This window comes from Citrus clementina, unplaced genomic scaffold, assembly GCF_000493195.1.
Source record: "Citrus clementina cultivar Clemenules unplaced genomic scaffold, Citrus_clementina_v1.0 scaffold_6, whole genome shotgun sequence".
NCBI classification, from domain to species: domain Eukaryota; kingdom Viridiplantae; phylum Streptophyta; class Magnoliopsida; order Sapindales; family Rutaceae; genus Citrus; species Citrus x clementina.
In genome coordinates, this window is record NW_006262139.1 from 23728174 (window position 1) to 23739271 (window position 11098).

Here is an 11098-nt window from a genome sequence, read left to right on the forward strand (position 1 = left end):
AAACAGAATAAAAGTCGAATAAGAATCTTTAATGATCAGCTTGCAATCATCGGCACCCAAGTTGCTAAGCTCATCTTTTAATTTTGTTGCAATCTTCTTCTCATAAGCAGATTTGAGAGCTTCCCTTGCCAACTTCTGATCTTGGTCCGTGTTCTCACCTTGATCAGTTGATTGCTTGTAATCAGGCTGCAATTTTAGGACAATCTGTAAATGTATCCTGTTCCAGTTAATTAAAAAGACAATGCAACAACTTGAGATACATCAATCTCTAAAAGGATGAAATGATAATCCATGCACAAAATTACTTGGGATGTGATTGCATGTGGTTCTTGCTCACACCGTGTCACACGTGTGTTTACATATGATCACAAATGAAGATGACTCCAAAGTTTCTCGTAGTGATAATGTAAATGTTTAGGTTGGTGGGGTCTCATTTAATTCCATTTACATAATTGTACAAGCGACATTTTCAGTAAGCCAAGTGATGTCCTATCCTAGTCTCATGTTAAAAGAAACCGAAGAGACTATACAACGATGATGAGTTAACAAAAGCAAACTACCCCCACCACATATAAATTTTACAGTTTTAAATGTGTTTGTTCAGTGATAGTAAAATATGAAGAAAAAAAAAGTAGGATAAAAATTACCATTTGCAAGATCAAGTAAGAGATCGGCTGGATTGACAGTCACTGACGTAGAGAAACCAATGGAGGAAAAGTATTCCAAAGTTGTAGAAGCAGGGCCATTATAGATTGGGCTGCCTTCAGAGAGTAAAACTACTTTATCAAACACGTGGTAAAGTCTGCTGGATGGCTGATGAATGGTGGTGATGATGGTTCGGCTGCTATTTGCCAGCCGTTTGATAGTTGTCAGGATTCTTTGAGCCGTGGTTCAGTCCAATCCTGAGGTTGGCTCACCAAGCATGGATTGATTAGCATTTCTTGAGCTATCTCTTCTTTTCCCCCCCTGATATTCCTTGCACTAGTGGGCCTCCTATCATGCTATTCCGGCACCGTATTAATCCCACCTCATGCTATGCTAGCAGGCCAGCATAGCTAGTATTTCTCCTGGACAAACCGAAAGACAGGTCTCAAGTCTCAACACAGGAGAATTTTTTTTTTTTTTTTAGCTGTAGACGAATAATAATATTCTGAAAAAGAGGGGCCTGGCTTCAACACACTAATAAAATTGTGATTTGTTTACTAGAGAAAGCAAAATATTAAAGATGAAATGGGTTGTCAAAAGAGTGAGTGAAATAAATTAAAGTGAAAGCAATGGCTCCTTACTCCCTTTTCCATGCAAAGCAAAAACTGATTCTTTTAATCTCTATTCTCTTCCTTTTTTTTTTCCTCCTTTTAGTTAATTTATTGTAGTCTTCAACATTCATATCACCGAAATTCGATATGACCATTGCATTTATCATTGCTTATTGTTTACGTATTATTATTTCTTGAAGATTAATCGCTTGAAGATTCTATATATCCTATGCCAAGCTAAGTCATCTCTAATTTATAATTCCTTTTTTTTTCGTTAATTTATTTTATTATTTTATGCTGAATAAGAGAGAGAGAGAGAGAGAGAAATGATTAAAGGAAAAGAACCCTCAATCTGATTCCAATTTCTTTGCAGAACACTGAGAATGAAAGAAGTATAATGGGGGGTCGAAAGTGGAGCCAGCCTTTTCAATGATCAAAGACTTTAGAGTTTTGGCTACTTGACATTGTTGGGTGCGTATCATTTTTTTGAGCGCACCCCTTTCTGCTCCCCCAACTTGTATATATATCATGCATTCAATAAAAATTTTCACTTTTTCTTGTGTTTTGTGCTCTTGCTTTTTTGAAATATTCTTTCTTATTCCATTGCTTTCTCATTGTATCTCTAATTTTATCAATACACTATTTTTTTTTTTTTTTTGGGAAGATCTATACACTATTTAGCTAGCTAGCAAGCTAGCTTCATTTTTGCATGAATTATTCTCACTAGTTTTTTGGTTTCTATATTATTTATCAATAACCCTTTTATAGTTGTGCTAGCATATTATTTATGAGGGCATCTTTAGCTTAACTAATGACTCTTTGTAGGTGAGCTCTAGAATATTATATAATCATGTCAAGTATTTTCATTTCACATCAAATTGCAAATGTTGTTTACTGCTAAAAGAGATAACCAAATTGATCGATCCATGAATCAACCAACTTGCATCCATTATTTTAAACTTTTTAAAAAAAAATCATGCGTCCAGATAGATAATGAAATTTTGTAGCTATCATTATAATCAAATAGAGAAAAAAGTTTCTCTTATTGCTATTGATTTTGACCAACTTATTCCATAACCGTGTGCTTGGCTTGGCAATTCTTTTTTATTTCATCATAGTGGAAACTGCTCTTCTCTAGATATATTGAGAATGACATGCACTTAGTTTTCTAATTTCACAACTAGCTCCCGAGCTATCATTAATTAGATATTTTGTAAGGTACATCTAGGTGCAACTTTGTTAGTGAATGAGAGAAAAGGTGAGAATTGAGATGGTGATTAAAGTTGACGATAATGAAATGTTAAGTTAATCTCACCATAAATAATTGCATCATTTAAAATAATAAAAGTCATTATTCTTTTTAAAGGTGTGTGTGTATATAGATGTGGACTCTGTTCTTGACACTGTTATTGTATAGTTTCTTTATAATTTTGTAATGCACTAAGCCCCTTGATAATGATATAAAAGGTCGACAAAGTATGAATGTCCACACTTATTAGGAGTCCATCTTTGATGAACACCTAAAAAAAAATTTAAAACTTCAAACTAAAAATATTAAAGCTAAAAATAATATTGTCTAACTTCAAGAAACCACTATTTTTTTCTTTTTCTTTTTTTTCCTTCTTCAAGTAATCACTATTTTTTCCTTTTTTTTGGTCTTTTAAATTAGTTGCTGCTAGTATTTTTCGAACACTCGTATATGGGAATTTATAATTTTATTAAAATATTAAACATTTAAGAGAAAACAAATGGGCATAACATAGCTCCAACAGATTCATGAAACTCTTTGGAGGGCTGGGAAAAGAATTAAAAATTGAATTAAGTAAAAATTAATGAAAGCGATACCCATTTAAAAGTTCTTTATAATTTTAAAATGATTCAAAAAATTTCAAACATATATTTAAAACTGGGGCCAGTTAGATGTGTAGTATAAGTGAGTTTGAGAATAGAGTTAGGAAGTCGACAAGTGGTAAGCACTCCCAGTTTCTAGTGGCCGTAAGCCCCCCCGCGAGGGGTGGGGGAGTTGGAATTTTTTTGTGTCGTTTTATGCTTTCATCGATTGCGTTTACACAACCAAATCATTTGGTGGTGGAGGTATCCCACTTATAATAATTATCTATAATAATCTTCCATTAGATTTCTTTTTTTAATTTTTAAGTTAATTATTGTCATTATGAAATTAATAATGAAAATCGGATTTCCTCCAAACTTTCAATCTCTATTTTCTCTGTCTTTTGGGGTTTAGTCTTTGATATCTCTTTCTCACATTTTCTCATTATAATTGTTGCTTTAACGACCTTAATCTTTTTGTTGATCACCTCAAAACTTGTTAATTATTAATTCTTGTTGATGGTAAAATGTAGACCAGGACACTGAGGCATGATATATAGGGAACATAACTTAAGGTCGTGATGAAGAATGAAGGGAAAGCTAAAGAGGGAGGATGAAATGAGAAGATCTCAAAGAATTAGCATCAGCTGCCATAAATCGTTTAAGGATAACAAAAAATGTCTCCTACATTATGCCCGCATCACCATATCCTCCCACATTATGCCTGCATAATCATATATCAGTACGGGACCACTGGACAATAGCAACCTCACCAATGCTAACATGAATTGTTACTACAACATGATCCCTATTTGGATTATCTCCAAAATATATCCTTATAAGTAGCTGAAGTCAGAATTGAGTATAGGGGACCACAAGCAAAACCACCTACACAATCTCTAATGAAATAATGTGCTCCTCAACCCAATTGATTCATTTTAAATGGGCCAATCAGAGGTAAGGACATGCTGTCAATACAAATTGTCCTCAAAACGCGGACTAGACTCATAATGCGAAGACTAGACTCATAACGCGGTGTTTTTATCCTAAAAACTAAATACATTATAATTTTGTTATAAAATTTAACAAAATGGTGATATTAATTAATAAATAAATGGAAAGAGATTTTGTTTGTAATCATAGATGAGAAAAAAAAATGCCGATACTTTTTTTTTTAATATTTCTTTGGACTCAAAATGGGGTTGATTGATATAACTGGAGCGAAATAATTATATGGATGTGATGAGACATATTGGTTGTCTCAGTATCATATCTTGCTTTTTGTCCACTGGAAATCTTTCCACGCTTCTTCGCACAAATTACTACGCGTAAGGGAAAAATCTTGATTGGTTGTGACATCAAATTTGATGAGCATTTGCATTTTGTTGATGAAACAGTGCAATAATTGTAATATTCGTGGACTAACACTACACCCAGTTTTTATTTCTTTGATTTCGATTAATTCCTTTAATTATCTATGGCGACTTTTTATATTTGACTAGTGACGTTCATTACTAGTTTGGAATCCATTCATATCTGTTACCAACTCAGACATCTAAACTAAATGGGACGTGCTAGCTTCTAATTAGTTGAGGAAGAAGCAAAAAATCTCCACATATACGAGGAGTAGGAATCTGTTTGGATTCTACTACATCAGTTATGATTTGGCGTAATTTAATTAGATATCTAAAATTAAAAAGGATTAATTTTGTGTTCAGATAGTGAACGCTTATTTAAATTATTTATTATTTGTGAAAAAGAAAAGGAGTTATCATCCGACTAATAAGTGGTATGTTCAATGATGATTGACATTAATTAAATTATCTTCTTCAATTCAACAACATCTAGGTTGAATTATTAAAAAATGATGATAAGATTTAGATTGTTAAATCTTCTTATATCCAATTATTTAAGACGAATGTAATGCTTAAGTTAAGTTGCATGCTTACAAGAAACACAGATAGAAAGCAAAAGGGTCAAAACAACATAATTGGAAAGATGTGTTATGGTGGTTAATAATTATATGCATTGCATTAACTTAAAGGTCACTTCTAGATGCATCCGCGATTTATCCACACTTGGGTTTAAAACGCAAATAAGAGTTCATTAAGTTAAAGCAGCAATTACATTACGTTTACAAATTAAAGAAACAAACAAAACGAAAAGAAAGTCATCAAACAGAAAGAGAAGAAGCTGGCCACATGCTGAGGACACAAGTGACATAAATGTATTTATTCTCAAATAATTGAAAACAAAATTAAACCAAAGTAACAACACATAGATGAAATTAAAGGTGTGCGTTGTCGATAGATCTTTTTTTTGTATGTTTTGGTGAGTGTGATTCGCATTGAGCACACCCCATGTGACAGATACCAAAATCATGCCAATATATATCATCAAGATTAAAAAATAAAATAAAAAAATCGTGCGTGTGTGTGTGTGTGATGCCAAATATTATTCTCAGTAGTGGAGATGATGTGGAGGAGGAGAATGACAAGTAAGCAATAGAAAATAAAATAATGCAAAAAGCAAGTTAGGGTTTTGCTTTTAAGATTTTGTAGGGCAAGAAGGACCCACACAATGAATCATGAAAATAATGCAAAAAGCAAGTTATGGTCTTTTGATTCTCTTCGTTATTTGTACTCACAAATCACCCACTACTTCATCATCTTCCATTTACTCACATTTCCATGTACATATTTTGAGTAAAAAAAGAAAAGAAAAGAAAAGAAATGCCCTATGTCTAGTCCTCCATCTAAATAAAAGAAATGCCTATGTATATCAATTTTATATGAAACCGGAATTAGTCATATTATGTGATCAAGTCATGTAGTATATTAGCAATAACATAGAAGGAATTATTTAATAGTCGATGGTAAACCATTATGAAAATAATTTTAGGTATTAATATGTATTAGTGGGGTTGATTTTCTTCTAAATATTTACAATCCACTAAGTCAATTTTACTCTAAAATATCCAAACTTTATCATCCAATAATGATTCGTGGTTTTTGGTAAACTTATGACATACCTAAATATATACAAAATTCAAAAGAAAATTAATTATTAAAGGATCGCGAAGGGAGATAGCTAGAACTCTTAGGTTGTTGTAAGTGGAACTCATATACTGTATGATAACTGAAATCATTATTACGTGGCTTGAAAATCTTTGTTGCATATAATTTTAAATCCAACTTATAAAGCATGCGGATTAGCTCTTTTCATTTTCATTCTCACGTAAGCATGAGAAGTTCATTAGCACTTAATGATAATTAAAATTAACTTCAACTAAATTTGGTTCATATATGTCATCCTATTATAAATCAAATAAATAGATAATCAATTGATCATTTTAGGTTGCTGTAGTAGCTTCCACTTGTGCATTAGCAAATAGCAACTATTTTCTGTGCAAAAAGGCAGACTTAAACTGAGACCTAAGTAAAATAATAATGTTGTTTCTTTCTATACACAAATCCAATGCAATCAAATAAAGAACTCAAATCTTTTTTAAAATCACATCTGTTTATCAATTGTCGATGATCTCATCTTCATAGTCACTTGTAGCCGAAATCCACATAGTTGGACTAGCTAGCCAGATATAGGTTTCGGATCAAGATCATGAAATAGGTTTTATGGATTTTGTTTATAGGTTTTTTATTTGACTGGCCAATTATACATATATTCATTGGTGGCAGTGATAATGGAGAAATTGTCTGGCAAAGATAAAGATATGAGAGAAGAGAAAGCTAGTTTTTGAAAAAAAAAAAAAAAAAAAAAAAAAGGAAAGAAAAATACAGTTACTCAGTTGTTGTCCTTGTCATAATATATATAAGCAGAGATAATTAATGGCTATAATATGAACAAGGATAAAATTTAGGTTTGTGCGGAATGGTGGGCATGCTTACGATTACAATATGGTTACTATTGATAGGTCACTCTTATAACATGCACACGAAATCGCATTATCATTACTTACCCCTCCTGTTTAATTATCAAAAGCCATAGGAAACTGGCACAATTCTAATGGAAATAACCACACTTGCTTTTTTGACCAGAACATCAAAGTGAAAAGAACGATTTTTTCATCTTCTCAGATCTCTTCATCTAAAATGAAAGTAAAAATATAAACAGAATAAAAGTAAAAAAGAATTTTAATGATTCTCTATTCTCCTCTTTTGAATACGTCTGGTGGTTCCTAAATCACTCAATTTTCTTTGTTGTTGTAATCACTGGACACTCTTTTCGTTTGATAAGCCCCAGTTACCCCACAAAATGTCTGGCTTTGAGTTCTGCGGAAGCCTAGTGGCTTCAAAGGTCTGGTTGCTATATTTTATCTTTCTTGCAAATGTGCAATGCATGTGTCCTTTTCTTTGCAGAATATCCATTGGGTTGACAATGCAACAAATTAATAAATTTATTCTGAAATTAAGACTTGTTAGTATTATCTAAGCGATCTAACAAAAAGGCTAGTACATCGACTTACAGAAAAGTTGATCAAAATGATCTCACATGATTCCCGTCTAACCCTAACATTATTCCTCAGTTTGAAGAAGGAGAAAACTCTTCAACTGTCACGTTCAAATGGCAGTAGACCTATGCTAAATTGACCTTAATGCACACGACGCAGTGCCATGTAAGCAATCAGTCGATATCCCACTAACATCAGGGCCATGATGCACACATCTGCCCACAAATTGTTCAGTCCCATTGATCTTACAGCAGGATAGTCTGCAACCCGGCACAACTCTCCCTTTGAGCACTCATAATAGTCATCATCATCATACTGAATCCCGAGTAGCATCTTGTAACAGTAGTAGCTATAGCTCAGGTACTTGAGCCAGATTATGAATGGTGGGATCTGTTGGACATAGTATCCTCCAGCCATTAGGAAAACAAGAGTCGTGACAGAAGCTAAAGTAGTGGCTTGTTTGACATCCATGAGAATAGCTCCAATTGCTAAACCAAGACCTTGTGCTACAAGGACTGAGTAAAGAACCGCCAGTAAGGATAGAATAAAAGTAACAGGATCGGCTTTAAGGCCACCCATCCAATATATTATGAAAACAAACGCTGTTGGAAGGGCTAGTTCTAATGGCAGGTCTCCGAATGTTCTGGCTAAGAAGTATGATGAAAGGCGATACATTCCAGATGATCTTTCCTTTATTAGCATTGTTCTCTCTTGGGGAAATGTAAAAACAGCATTGTAGAGGGGATAGAACCCCCAGAACACAGAAAAAAAGAAGAGCAAAGCTACCTGCATCCGAAAGGAACGCCTGATTTAGTGTCTATTAGTTATCAAAACTATAGAGTATTAATCAAACAATTAGGCGTGTAATCTATGAACTAAATTAGAATTCTTACTCGGTCTTCGATGTGAGAAGTCGGAGTGTGCCACCACAGGAGTCCACCAAGCACAGCAACACTGATGACTTGGAAAATTCTAAGCTTGTTGAAAGCTTCAAACCTTCTCTCCCTCACTCCCCTTTGGAGCAGCACTTTGAACTGATGCCACCAGCTTGTGGACCACTGCTCTGCTTTCCTTCCATTTTCTGCATCATTTCAGAATTAATAATTCAGATTAACTCAAAAAGAGAAGAAAATAAAAATAGGAGACGTTTTAACTTGACGGGTGATAAGAGCAGAGGTAGTAAAGGAGAGAAAATTACTTGCAGAAGCATTTTTCGTAGAGTTGCAATCAATGGCACCCAAGTTGCTAAGCTCGTCTTTTAATTTTGTTGCAATGTTCTTCTCATAAGCAGACTTGAGAGCTTCCCTTACGAACTTCTGATCTTGATCCGTGTTCTCACCCTGCTCAGTTGATTGCCTGTAATCAGGGCTTACTCCTGTAATTTTAGGACAATCTGTAAATGTCTGATGTTCCAGTTAATTAAAAGACCATGCAACAACTTGGGATACGTCAATCGCTACAAGGATGAAATGAAAATCCGTGCACAGAATTACTTGGGATGTGATTGCATGTGGTTCTTGTTCACACCGTGTCACGCGTGTGTTTACATATGATCACAAATGAAGATGACTCCAAAGTTTCTCGTAGTGATAATGTAAATGTTTAGGTTGGTGGGGTCTTATTTTATTCCATTTACATAATTGTACAAGCAACATTTTCTGTAAGCCAAGTGATGTCCTATCCTAGTCTCATGTTAAAAGAAACCAAAGAGACTATGCAGCAATGATGAGTCAACAAAAGGAAACTACCCCCACCACGTATAAATTTTGCAGCTTTCAATGTGTTTGTTCAGTGATAGTAAAATATGAAAAACAAGTGGGATAAAGTTTACCATTTGCAAGATCAAGTAAGAGATCGGCTGGATTGACAGTCACTGATGTAGAGAAACCAATGGAGGAAAAGTATTCCAAAGCTGTAGAAGCAGGGCCATTATAGATGAGGCTGCCTTCAGAGAGCAAAACTACTTTATCAAACATGTGGTAAAGTCTGCTGGATGGCTGATGAATGGTGGTGATGATGGTTCGGCCGCTATTTGCCAGCCGTTTGATAGTTGTCAGGATTCTTTGAGCCGTGGTTGAGTCCAATCCTGAGGTTGGCTCATCAAGCAGTAGCAAGCATGGATTGATTAGCATTTCTTGGGCTATACTTACTCTCTTCTTTTCCCCTCCTGATATTCCTCTCACCAGTGGCCCTCCTATCATGCTATTCCGGCACCGTGTTAATCCCAGCTCAGTGATAACTTGCTCCACATGCTGGTATTTTTCAGTATATGTCAAGCTATTGGGTAGCCTTAGCAGAGCAGTGAATAGAAGAGTTTCAGTGACAGTGAGATGTGGGTACAAAATGTCATTCTGTGCAACAAATCCTGTTCTTCTCTTTATGGAACCAGAAAAAGGCTGGTCATTGTATGTGATTTTCCCGGTTAACTTGCCGTGAAGACGTCCTCCGAGAGCACTGAGCAGAGTAGTTTTGCCACTGCCTGATGGGCCTAGCATAGCTAGTAGTTCTCCTGGACAAACCATTCCTGTTATCCCTTTCAGTATAGTCTTTTCTTTGGCTCCCCATGTTCCAGTACCTGTGCAAAATCCTATAGGCTGCTCCAATTTCACCTTGTAAACTACATCCTCAAACTGTGTATATATAGAAAAAAAAACACAGACAAATCAAATAAACATGCACAAGTAAGGTATTTTATTATGTTAACATGACTTAGTATACTAACAAATTAATCCTTTATCCAAGAGAGAAATACCTTGAGAGTTATAGGACTCAAGATGAGCTGGTGAAGACCAGCAAGCTGTGACTTTGGTTGTACGGCAACGGCAAGGGCCGGCTTGTTCTGAGGCTCAATCGACATGTTAGAATTGGCGCTGCAATGTTCGGGCTTTGGTGCTATGCAGTTGAGGGGCTTATGGCTTAAACAATGAAATGAACTTGTTAATTATAAGCTGTTTTAATTAGTTGTAGAAGTGCGGTGGTGGTGGTGGTGGTAGTGATGTGTGATGATGATGATGATGATTGGGGGAAGGGACTATAAAGATGCAGTTGTAAGGGGTTATTTTTAATAACTTGGCCTTGGCTTTTCCCAAACTGAACTAGAGAGCTCATGAATATATAGAGATCGTACAAATGAGGATTTGTGATAGTGCCGAGTGCCAAGCCTCCCCCACAGTGGGTTCCCACCTTTTTTCCCCTTCAATTATTCTAACACCAACTCTTAACCATTATTTATACTAATCTCTATATCTTTCCTTTTAGCTCTTTTTATCAGCATCTCTATCATGTTCCTATTGTAACCTTGATTGCATGGATTTTTTATGCAGCTGAGATCAAAGTATGACAATTGGAAAATCCATTGACAATATAAGATACTCTTAGAATTAGAGACCGGCTTTGAGTGCAAGACCTAAAAGACTTAAGTTGATTGGTAAGAGTTATTATCAATATATTAATTGAGACGAGTCTTAACAGATTTCTCATGTAAAATGAAGATGTAATTATAAGGTCATGTGAATTTTAAAAGACATACAAATACCTAAAAGTG

The 11098-nt window shown here is 34.9% G+C and overlaps 1 protein-coding gene across 1 annotated transcript; it reads right to left on the reverse strand.

The window, feature by feature from the left end:
• Positions 1-7490: 7490 nt before the first annotated feature.
• On the reverse strand, positions 7491-10552 carry LOC18038685 (ABC transporter G family member 14). The gene is made up of 5 exons (XM_006430844.2): positions 10307-10552; positions 9386-10184; positions 8753-8929; positions 8448-8635; positions 7491-8340 (listed from the first exon to the last, which is right to left on the reverse strand). The coding sequence occupies exons 1-5, from the start codon at positions 10409-10411 to the stop codon at positions 7696-7698; spliced, it is 1914 nt and encodes a 637-aa protein (XP_006430907.1). The 5' UTR covers positions 10412-10552; the 3' UTR covers positions 7491-7695.
• Between the last annotated feature and the right edge of the window lie 546 nt (positions 10553-11098).